This window comes from Dendroctonus ponderosae, unplaced genomic scaffold (genome assembly GCF_020466585.1).
Source record: "Dendroctonus ponderosae isolate FM_Combo_2020 unplaced genomic scaffold, Dpon_F_20191213v2 Dpon_F_20191213_8, whole genome shotgun sequence".
Taxonomy (NCBI): Eukaryota; Metazoa; Arthropoda; class Insecta; order Coleoptera; family Curculionidae; genus Dendroctonus; species Dendroctonus ponderosae.
The window spans coordinates 5,205,679-5,217,386 of record NW_026019016.1 but is presented as its reverse complement, the minus strand read 5'-3'; the positions used below and the strand labels follow the sequence as shown (position 1 = coordinate 5,217,386).

The window sequence follows — 11,708 nt, the reverse complement described above, 5'->3', positions numbered from 1 at the left end:
GGCATCGCTCCGATCGACTGCAGGCTCAAAGTGCTGGCTGTATGAATCGGGGGGCCGCCAAAAATGGAAACAGGATTGACCACCATGGCTGTATTGCTGGACATAATGGGAGGGCTGTCCTCCTCGGGAGGAGTAACTTCCAGGCCGATGCTGTCGTTCAGGGCGATTTTGATGGGGTTTTGGAACTTGGTGGAAAAGTGCGAAAGCCCAATATCCTCCAGGCTGCTTTTCCTCTTCGGGTTGCCGATGTTCGGCAGGCCCTGCCTGAGGGAGTTCGATCTGCAATTAAACCCCAATCATGCACCTTAACAAAGACACGGATAGAGTAGTGAAACACCAAAATACTGTTACCATTTTGGGCGTTTGAAAGAGTCGAGAAATCCGTACTGCACGCGAAAACGTTTACACAATTTGAATTAACACAACCGGACTTCGATTTATGGACTTTTCAGTTCGCCAATTCAATATCTGCTTAAATCAGCTTTTAAAAATCCGGCGAATTCTCTAAAAAGTCTAGAAACGTCACTAGACATTGACTGGAATGTTCTACGGCCCACAGATCACAGAGGTTACTCTGTGATCTGTGCTACGGTCGTATGACCAGCGTTGCCGCTTCCGTCTATTTTACGCGCTCGCAGTATCACATTTACAAAACCCATTTTATTTTTAAACTTTTTCATTTTGCGTGAAAACCAAAAAACGTTCCTAAATTGACATTTGGCATCAAAAAAAGTTTTTTGAAAAAGAGCGGTTTTCAGCACGCGCATTTTTTTCCAATTTTTTCATTTTGCGTGAAAACCAGAAGCATTCGAAAAATAATGTTTCATACAAAAACGTGCGTACTTTAAGCCTCTATTCGGTACTGACAACGAGAGCTTTGCAGCTCAACTGATTCGCTAAATATGAGCCAAAATCTGTGAGCGGTTTTCAACATCGGCGTTTTTTGTTCAATTTTTTTTATTTGACGTGAAAACCAGATTTGTTCAGAAAATAATGTTTGATACAAAAAAGTGCCTACTTTCAGCCTCTATTCGGTAACGACAACTAAAGTCTTGCAGCTCAACCGCTTCGTTAAATATGAACGAAGAACTAAAAGCGGTTTTCAGCACGCGCATTTTTTTCCAATTTTTTCAGTTTGCGTGAAAACCAGAAGCATTCGAAAAATAATGTTTCACACAAAAACGTGCGTACTTTAAGCCTCTATTCGGTACTGACAACGAGAGCTTTGCAGCTCAACTGGTTCGCTAAATATGAGCCAAAGTCTGTGAGCGGTTTTCAACACCCGCATTGATTTCGAATTTTTTGATTTTGCGAGAAACCTACGAACATTCCTAAAATAATGTTCAGTATAAAAATGTGAGTCTTTTAAGCCTCTATCCGGTAATGACCACTAGAGCTGACAGAAAGATGAAAATATAAAAATAATCCTCTCCGGTTACCTTCGCAAAAGAATGTCGTCGATGATTCGAAGCGAATTCGAGCGCCCTCTTTGGTAGGTGGAGACCGTGGGGCTGTCCGGTAAAGACAAGGAGTTTGATTTGGTGGTGACCAATGGCGGAGGTCGGGGCGCTTGGTAGCCGCTCAGCCCCAATCCCGAGCCCCGCCGGCTTCCGCCCGGCTGCGTGCTGCTCCCCATCTGCTGCAGCAGATTTTGCGAACAGAAGCTGATGTTGGACTTGCGACGACTGTTGTGTCTTTCGAAGGTTTTCTGTGCGGAAAACGGACTGGGCCGCACTAGATATCTGCAAAAAAACGCACTCAACCCGCCTCCAAAACACCGCTTGATCCACTCACATGATATCGCCCTCCTCCAGCTTCAGATCGCAGCTCGGATTGATGATCACATATGAGAGACTGCTGCGCTTTTCGCTGACATCATTGTAATCGATTGTGGGCAGATTCAAGCTCTCCATCCGCGACCGGACCAGATTGGCGATTTCCGCGCGCTCAATTTGCTGGTTGTGGTTGTCTTTTGCCTCGTCCTGCATGTTTATTGAATACTAAAACAGTGATAATTCGGTCGGTTGTTTACGAGCTCCGATGTTGCTTCAGGTGGCAAGTTTCTTTTCACATGGCGTTGTATAGTGGATGGGCAAAATGCTTCCTAATTCATCCAGAAAATATTGCGAAAAACATGCGCTAATTGGGACTTGTTCAGTTCCTAACTCAGTTTCAGAGAAGCCAAAGTTTTCCACGCAGCAAAAGCTGTATATACAGTGAAAGGAAACCCGTGAATTTACTCAAAACGACCCCTTCAGATTCCTTCAGAAGACAACTTTTGAAGAAAGCAATCTGGATTTTTTTTGTGTTGAAAGCCTAAATTGAGCCACTACACTTACCATTGAGCTGCGCCTGTTGGCGCATCCAAGACAGTTGGTTCCTTCTTTGGGTCGATAGGTTACCCCCACTCGATCCGGGCCCAAGTCCTCGTCGAGCTAGTATCATAAATGGGCAACTATTACGTGCACTACAACAGGCCTCTAGATTATAGACTAGACTAGATTTGTTTCGTTTCATTTCATTTGACTCAATCAACCAATTTACATTATCGCTGCTCTAACTATGTAAAACCATCATGTGTCTGAAGATGAAGCTGGTGACAATCCCTACGGCTAAATTCATGCTTTTGCCCTACTAGAACTTGACAAAGCTGATCACCTTACCTGAGTGTGCTCAATTATGTGGAGTGTACTGATTGAAAGTTCAATTAAAGCATGCTTGTATGTGGTGTTTGGCTGGTTAAGTGAAAGGTGCCAAGATGAGTGAATGCTCTATAAAAATCATAAAGTTGTCCGCTTGGTAAAAGTACTTCAATGAACGTTTCGAATCACTGGTGCAAACAGTCTTGACCCGTTTTCGCCCGTGTTAATCGAGGCGCTGGAGCGATTGGGATTGGACTAATTGCACGAGTGCCGGTTTTACCATTAACATGCCATCGAATTTCGCATCAGTACTAGATGATTATCCCGATGGATTTAACAATATAAAAGTGTAGTAAATTGTAACCATACGTGTGCAATCGGTGTAACAGTCATTATCAATGAACACTGAAAATCGAAGCAAAAGAGATAGAATTGCGGTATCACATAAGCCAAATTATGTGAAGAACTGGAAAATTGTTTTAACAGTTTTAATGCACAGCTTTAATGTTACAGCTTTAATGCACACTGAATAAAAAGTGTCAGGTGTAGTGTCTCCTCAGAACTTCGCGAATTTTGAGTTCGAGCAACGCTTCAATTGATTTTAAACGGCGTTTCCACACACAGAACAAATAAATTACTCTCGAATAAGTTACTCACCGATGGCACACGTACGCAGCTCGACCAAGTTGACGAAGGCATACTCACATGTGATGTATCAGTCAGAGAAGTGTCTTGCGTCCTGTAGATCCCGATGGGAATTTCACATGTCGTGGAGCACAGCTTTTGGTATAAACGGCCGTAGGTTCTTATCCACATATCGTCTTTGCCTATCCGCATCTGAAAAGGAGTTTAGACGGGGGCTTATTCGGAGCGGGAAAGACTTACTGATGTTAAAAACCCGGAGCCTGGGGCCTGATCGATGCCCAGAAGCAGCCGAACAAACGTAATCACATAGTCTTTGACGAACGCCTGGTAAAGCAATGTGTCTAGCATGCTGGCGCTAAAGACGCTGCCAGCAGCGAAGGGCAGTCGGAACATGTAGCTGATGTGCGAGCCTCGCTCCTTTTCCCTCTGCAATTATTTACAAACAATCCTGGCTAGAGGCAAGTTCCTGCCTGCCCCTTTATCGCCGTGGACCGACTAGGTCGCATCAAATGCAATGCTTGATGCAGACAGAGCGGGTCGCCCTGTTGGCGTCCTCGTTCCACCCGCCTAAGCATAACAAATAGTAAATCCACGTCGATAAAGTGCACGTTTAACCAGAACAACTAGCTTACTTTCTCCATTTTGGATAGATGTAGAGCGTACTTGTCGTGCGCCCTAAACTGCATAAACCTCATGTTGCTCGACTGGGACAGTTCAGTGATGCTTTTGATGCTGGGGAAAAACCTGGAAAACCAAACTAGATACACCCAAGTCCAGGAAAAGTCCTCAACTAGTTACTTGAACATCGTTTGAACGGCCACAATGGTGTTGCAATCGGACAAAGAGTCTTCTTCCGCCGAGTTCGACAGCTCCTTATTCACCACAACGACGTTTTCCGCCAGCGAAATTCCTGCTCGCAGTAGATCGTCCAAACTGCAAATCGATCACGACGTTAAGACGGTTATTTCGAGGGTGGCAAAATCAAGATTACCAATCGATTGATCCCAACATCCAATAAATCAGCGGAAAGTAAGATATAGAGTCCAGGAACGCGATGTCGGGGCGGCGCTCCAACAGGAGAATTATCGGGTTCAGGGAGGTTTTCGGGCGAAAATGCGCCCTTAACGGTATTATAAAGTTGTAGATGCCGTTAGAGGCAAAATCGGCCGCCAAGATGATCGTCTTGTTTTGCCATTGATATTCTCGGGCGTTGCTGCAACATTTAAGCAAAACACCTCACCTTCCAAAAATCGGTTTTAATCCAGCAGCATTTTCCGTTTCCTCGAAAAATTTCACCGCTAATGAGCAAATTCTTACCGGTAATTGCAGTGTTCGCAAACTTGAGCGAGCTGCAGGCAGCAGAGGGGCTTTTTCTCTTTTAACAAATAGCACAGAGTCGGGCTCACTCCAATGTAGGGCGACACTGGGGGAAACCCTTTGACAATGCTGCAGAAAAAATAGTCAAACTTAACTCTTGGCAACTACTAATCGGGAAAACTGAGCCTGGTGCAGACAGTCTGTGGACATTTTTTTGCTTATACTGAGTGTCCGGTAAGCACATGGTCAAAAGGGCATTGCCACATTCTTTGTCCGAAAAGAAGACGATCTGACCTGTGTTTTAGTAAGAAAAAGTTTCTTGCTGCAAATCTGGCTTGTTCACTATTGATGTCAAAGATCTGCAAGTTTTGTTTCTATTTAAGACGTTTGTCTGCTTTGGGCAAGTTATGAATTCTTGAGTGCTTGGTACAAATTGCCAGAGATTTGTTTTTCGGAGCTGGAATCAATTGATTTTTTTTGAGTAGAAGCACTAATCTTTTTTGAACATTTTTGGGCCCTTTGCAAAATCTTGTAGTATTCTTAATTTTTGCGCAACAAATGATTGGATTTTGGAACCGTTTTTGTCCAAATCGCGTTCATAAGAAACCACACGAAAAGAACCGAGTTTTTAGCAAAAAATTGGGCCTTGCCGTAGGAACAAATCCACAGAAGCTTTCATGAAAATCCATCTGAACACTGCCCGATATTAGGAAAAAAATGATTGAAGTTTTGTTAATGTAAAATGTCTGAAACAGAGCTTGATCCAGTTAGTAACAGAATAGAAATATTTTTTGTGCAAAAACTACAAGACACTAAAAAATTCTTCACTTGCCGCAAGCGGATGAACTCCTTTGCTTCACTAAAATCACACAGTTCTGCAGAGAAAAAAGTTCAGAGCAAGTTTCATTAAAAATAATCTATTCATTCTTTCAATTTTTCAAAAAACTTATTTTTATTGAAGAACTTTAACCATCATTAGCATTTTTCTTACAAAAGTTAGTCGCGACCGTCTCATTTCGATCCAGAAAATATCGCAGTACCCTTCTGTGTTCTTACGGAACACGCTATACAGTCAAAGTTTCCAGGGCAACAACAAGATGCTGCTCGGGGCAAGTTTACCTGCACCAATGGAAAGCAAATTTGATTTTAGTCGGCGAATTGTGTGCAAAGAAGGGCCGTTTTTCTGTAAACTATTAAGGCAAATTGGTGGTTGGTCTCGCCTATATACAAAAAAACATGCCGACTAGTTCAGACGAGGTGGAAGAACGGCAATTGAAAAGAAAAGGGGACTTACCTAACACATTCATCATGCCATGCAGGTCTGTCGAGGTCCAAAGAATCGTCAGAAGGACTAGACCTAGGAATAGTGCAAGGGTCGGACAGAGTGACGATAAAGAGAAATATTTGTCTAGAGAGGAAACGTGTCGAGAATTCAGGACAAAATCACAACATTTTTGACTGCTTGAATTCCCGTTACCGTTTATCGGGTGCTAGACAGTGCCAAACTATAAGAAAATCAGGGAACAAAGCAGGCGATGAGAAATGGTGCGGTGACAAACATGGAAAAGTAAAATGACACAGAGACAAAGTTGGAGGAGTAAACTCATTTTTTCATAAACATTGTCGTTGGCTTTAACGTGCTAACGAAAAATAAATATAATCAACATGCGTTTTTTGGCTTGAAGGCGCCAAAAAGACACCTCCAAGTAAATGGTTGGCAGTAGATAAACAACACTAATAGATAATTACTTACGCGATTTTTTCGCTAGGCGACCTCCAGGGGACGTCGTCCTCCAGTTCGTCCTCACTTTCGTCACCTTCATCAGGCTCCACGTCCTGATGGCAGATGTTCAATGTGCTCCCAGTGAACATATCCGGAACCTTCAAAAAGAAAAATCATCAAAATCCCAACTCCTTGCCTGCAGTTTTATCGTCATGGACTCATCTTCCGATACATGCGACTAATCACAGATAGCAAACGTGTTGGGGAAGACAGAGACAGATGAGCTTCAATCCTCGTTAGATAACGGGGAAACTAATAGTAATCCATGACGATAAAGTGGCACAGGCAAGTATATAAATCGCGTAGACACGGTTGGGAGTTTTTGCCTCTCACCGGCAGAATGCTGGGCCGCCTGGAGTTCCGCCTTTGATTTATTGCTTCTGGACAGAGTAAATTTGTATTGTCCCGGGGGATTTCCAGATGATTTCCTGTCACTGAAATATCCACGGAAATCGAGCCGCTGGACTCTTTTAAGCATTGCTTCGAATCGCTCATTGCGGCGTTTGCTGAAAATGCGTGAAAATCGTCTGAAATACCTGCGAAACTTTTGCGTTCGGACAGAGAGCAAAAGCATTCACATACTCGATGAGGATGAAATGGCAGCCGTTGCCTCAAAACAATAACCCGCTCTAATGAAAATTTCCCTCATTGGCTTGATTAAGCTAAATTTAATTGGTTTGGAAATTTCCAGCATTCCTGCAGGGACGCGCCATTAATTAAGCCCTGACAAGCGTATGACAATAATAACGCATTATACAGTATGGGAGGCAAATAGATTATTTCCCATTGAGGCCATTAGAATAATGATGACGGTAACGTGAAACAATAATCCAAATTGGTAGGCGACACGCTCAGTAAATTGTCGATGTCAATAACATTTTTGCACAAAGTGGACTTTCCATTGCAAAAGCGTGCATGAAAGCCACAAAGTTAAGCGAAAACTAGCAAGGAACATGGAAGTTGGCGCTTTTCTTGCGTCATTATCTAGATGATCAGGCCGGTGTGTTTGCGGTTTACTATAACTTATAGACAACAAAAGAATAGGTAGTCAGTTACAAAAACACTACCAAGAAAAGTTGCTGATAAAACGAATTTCTTGGCGAGAGTACTGTTAACAGTGCACGTGAGGGCCTGATCACCTAGACAATTACCCTTTCTTGGGGTCAATTAAACAAACGGAAAAACTTTGAGGGCAAAGCATGCTGTGATACCGACACTCACTGACACATGTAGGCACTTGCAGTATAAGTTGAGGAGGTGAGGTACCATCTTTAAAATGAATTCCCAGCGATTTTCCTTCGTCTTTGGAGGTGGCCGAGCCGGTGGTCGGTTCAGTGACCGCGTGGCTGTTTGCATTCGTATTTGACACGCTGAAGGCGGAGTTCTCCTCCTTGGTGATGCTCATGTAGTAGCAGGTGTCGCTCTTCTTCATTATGTGACGCGGCCCTGGGTTGAGCAGAATCGTGTCTTCGTAGAACTCGGGTAGTTCAGCCGGCCGAACTCCAATCAAAGCCACACCATACCTACAACCAACCAGAAAACCTGTGAATGGATGGACAATTGCTAGTTTGTGGCAAAATAAGTGGCAAATTTAGGCCTGCAAGAGCAACTTTAAACATCAAAGGTTTCTATAAAATTGCCCAGCATGGGTCAAATCGAAACCTTACATAACGTTACACACTTTCCCCCGATTTATTGGCCAATAAAGTGGGCCACTTATTGAAGGCCATGTTCTTGGCAGTCATCGGCTGTAGGTACACTTGAGCATTGTTCTCAAAATAAATTATTTGCCCATGCCTTCAAAAAAAGCGACTATTTTCTTTGCGCAGTCACAACAAATAATTCCAAAAACTTCCCGAAAATTTTCGCAATCTGCAATAATTTTCAACAAGCTCAATAGCAGCTCGATTTCTCGCTTTGCGCTCGTATCTGGCGACCCTTAATAGTTGGCCCAATTTACTGGCCAATAAATCAGGGAAAAGTGCATAGTTGGCATTATAGAACGCACTTTATCCTGTCAAATGCACCCAAAAATCATTCTTCAACTTCACAGATTTTCAAGAAAATCAAAGCCAAACTTTGCGCTGATAAAAAAAGCACAACATTTCAAAAAACCTTGAAAGCAGACTGATGATGACTGAAAATCGAAACTTTTGCCACTTATTTAACGGGCTATGCCCAAACAAAAAGGAACTTTTTAAGTTAACTGATTTCTGAAAAGATTAACTGTTAAACACCGGTCAACGTAAACATACGCAAAATTGAAACAAAATTTAGAAAAATGTCTTAGGATGACTCAAAATCGAAACGGTTCCCAGTTAAAAAACAGGCTCTGTCCTGCAAACATGACATAAAAGCGACCGCTAGCTTTGCAAGTTCCTGAGCAATTGACGACCCACGGAAAAATGCGCGAAAACCAAAGAGAACTTTGAAAAATTCTTGAAAATTGCCTGATGATGACTGRAATCAGAGCTTTCGAGACTTACTAAACAGGCCGACGGAAGTAGATAAGCCAGTCACTCCTTGACTTAATAGTTAAACTGCGGTTAACATAAACATACGCAAAATTGAAACAAAATTAAGAAAAATGGTTGAGGATGACTCAAAATCGAAACGCTTTCCAGTTAAAAAGCAGACTCTGTCCTGCAAATGTGACATAAAAGCGATTCGCTAGCTTTGCAAACTTATGAGCAATTGACCCACGAAGAAATTTGCGAAAGCAAAAAAAACTTTTTTTTGAAAATTGCCTGATGATGACTGAAATCGAAGCTTTTGCCACTTACTAAACGGGCCGACAGAAGTAGRGGCGCCAGTCACTYCTTGACTGAATCGGTTTCGGGAAAAAAACTCTTAAACTCCGGTTAACATAAACATACGCAAAATTGAAACAAAATTTAGAAAAATGTCTGAGGATGACTCAAAATCGAAACGTTTCCYAGTTAAAAAGCAGRCTCTGTCCTGCAAATRTGACATAAAATACAAATGTGACATAGAAGCGATTCGCTMGCTTTGCAAATTTMTGAGCAATTGACCCACGGAAAARTTCGCGAAAAGCAAAAAKAAMTTTGAAAAATTTTTGAAAATTGYCCGATRATGACTGAAATCGAAGCTTTTGCCACTTAYTAWACRGGYCGACRGAAGTAGAGGCGCCATTTAMKCCTTGGCTGAATCGGTTTCGGGAAAAAAACWCTTAAACTSCGGTTAACATAAACATACGCAAAATTGAAACACAATTTAGAAAAATGTCTGAGGATGACTCAGAATCKAAACGTTTCCCAGTTAAAAAGCAGACTCTGTCCTGCAAATGTGACATAAAAGCGATTCGCTAGCTTTGCAAATTTATGAACAATTGACCCACGGAAAAATTCGCGAAAAGCGAAGAGAACTTGAAAAATTCTTGAAAATTAGCTGATGACGACTGAAAATCTAAATTTTTCCACTAATAAAACAGACGTCCTAGAAAATGTATACAAAAGTGTTCACTTCGTTAAATCCTGAATAAGAAACAACTTTGGCAATTTAAAAAAATTGTCGATACAAGTGAAGAAAGGAAATACGGAAAAAGAAGTGCTCTTATATGAAGAAACACATATAACTAAAGTAAACAATTAACTTGAATGAATGGAAGGGAGCCAGTTCGGAAAAGACTATTATTAGCTCCATAGGTGCAAATTGGACTTACTTGCGGTGTGAATGGAAGCTGGCATAGGTGAAGCTTTTGCCTTCATATTCGCCAAAGAATCTGCTGTCCCCTAGAATGATGTGGTAGATTTCGTTGCCTGAACATTTGCCGTAAAGTCGGTGCCATTCCTCCTGCGACTGCTGGCCCTCTCTGGAACGCGAACATTTCAATTGGCTTTGGAAGTGAAAAAATTGCGACAAAACTCACTGGCCCCTTGAGGTGTGCAACAACAGTGTGACTAAAGTGGACGCGCCCGGGCAAGTGCAATTGTTGGCCAAAAGGGCGTACTTGAACTCATCTTCGCACACGACGAATTCCGCAAATTTCACATGCAGCTTATTTTCCGGCCGGAAAATCTGCACGTATTGAGCCACATTCGGCGCAAAGTCCTTCACCGCCCAGCTCCTCAATATCGTGTGCTCATCCTGAAAATCACGGCTTGGGGTTTACTTGGACGTTCGAATTAGCATGGGCTGAACTTGCCGCTGCAGTTTTATCAGCATAATTGCGCGCCGCCAGAATGAAGCATGCTTCAGCCTCGTTCATGCGGGCCCTCACCAGGTCGCCGTCCTTCAAGCAGGAGCCCTGGATGTAGATCACTCTTTGCGCCCAAATCGGCACCTGCAGGATCATCCGCATGGTCGTGTCCAGCTCCATGGGCGACAGCAGGACTACGTAGTAGTCCTGCAACAGTGGATGTGCATAGAATTCATTCAGGAAATCCATTATGGTGTCCGCATGCAGGTTCGTGCTGCAAACCACCACGTGTTTCTCCGACTGAGCTCGATGCGACGAATAGGAACCGCCCAGTTTTTGCCTTTCCATCCACGTAAAGGCCAACTGCTCAAACTGGAAGCAACCACCGCAAGTTCGAAGTTTACCTGAATGTTCATGTTCAAACAGTGGCAATTTACCTGCGTGGGCAACACTATAAGAGCCACACAAATCATGATGACCATGTAAAGCTGAGAAGGCCAGATGTCGGGAACAAAATCCCCGTAGCCTACTGTGGAGAAGGTTACCACCACATAGTAGGTGGCTTGGAACAGGTTCAGATGCCGATGGCCTGCCCTTTGAAAATGCTGTATCCCGCAAACACTGTAAGGGATGATCATTTTAAACCACCCTATATATACTGGGTTATTCCGGTTATACGACACGGCAACTATTCGATTTTACTTTGGAGTACATTTCCAAATTTTTGAAGAACTTGCAAAAATGTTTCATTTAAAAAAATAGAATATCATGTCTACGATATTGGTCTCAAACAGTACAGGTAGTTTTTTTTATAAAACACCCTGTACTCGACGGCGTTATTTAATTTTACAGAGTGCTCAAAATAAATTTTGATCTAGTATACAGGATGATTCAAAGTTGGCGTCATTCCTTTTAAAGGGTAATAGGGGCTCACTTGGAAAGTACAAGAGAAATATTGAAATTTTGGACAGAATATTTTTTAAATTTTTATTCCTGACTGCGTGTAATTGTTATTATATTCTTATCTTAGAATATATTAACAATAGGATAAAATTGCAGAAGAGCCTTTCAGGGGCACACAGAACATTGCACAACAACTGACACTTTCCCAGGCACCAAATAAATACCGGCTACATTCCTACCACGTATGTAAGATCACATT

At 42.5% G+C, this 11,708-nt stretch overlaps 1 protein-coding gene across 1 annotated transcript in view; it reads right to left on the bottom strand.

Annotated features, from left to right (window-relative positions):
• Positions 1-2: 2 nt before the first annotated feature.
• The window catches only part of LOC109534331 (potassium channel subfamily T member 2), a gene marked incomplete at its 3' end in the record, with an annotated part of 32,912 nt that continues 21,206 nt past the window's right edge, over positions 3-11,708 (bottom strand). The window contains exons 9-26 of the mRNA XM_048669127.1: positions 10,984-11,167; positions 10,553-10,918; positions 10,277-10,494; positions 10,070-10,219; positions 7,609-7,910; positions 6,721-6,893; positions 6,358-6,485; positions 5,899-5,961; positions 4,605-4,733; positions 4,279-4,500; positions 4,086-4,220; positions 3,920-4,031; positions 3,528-3,713; positions 3,300-3,479; positions 2,340-2,435; positions 1,795-2,000; positions 1,440-1,742; positions 3-279 (exon numbers count right to left, since the gene is read on the bottom strand). Coding sequence (XP_048525084.1) covers positions 3-279; positions 1,440-1,742; positions 1,795-2,000; positions 2,340-2,435; positions 3,300-3,479; positions 3,528-3,713; positions 3,920-4,031; positions 4,086-4,220; positions 4,279-4,500; positions 4,605-4,733; positions 5,899-5,961; positions 6,358-6,485; positions 6,721-6,893; positions 7,609-7,910; positions 10,070-10,219; positions 10,277-10,494; positions 10,553-10,918; positions 10,984-11,167 — 3,430 coding nt within the window. The remainder of the gene's footprint in view (positions 280-1,439; positions 1,743-1,794; positions 2,001-2,339; positions 2,436-3,299; positions 3,480-3,527; positions 3,714-3,919; positions 4,032-4,085; positions 4,221-4,278; positions 4,501-4,604; positions 4,734-5,898; positions 5,962-6,357; positions 6,486-6,720; positions 6,894-7,608; positions 7,911-10,069; positions 10,220-10,276; positions 10,495-10,552; positions 10,919-10,983; positions 11,168-11,708) is intronic.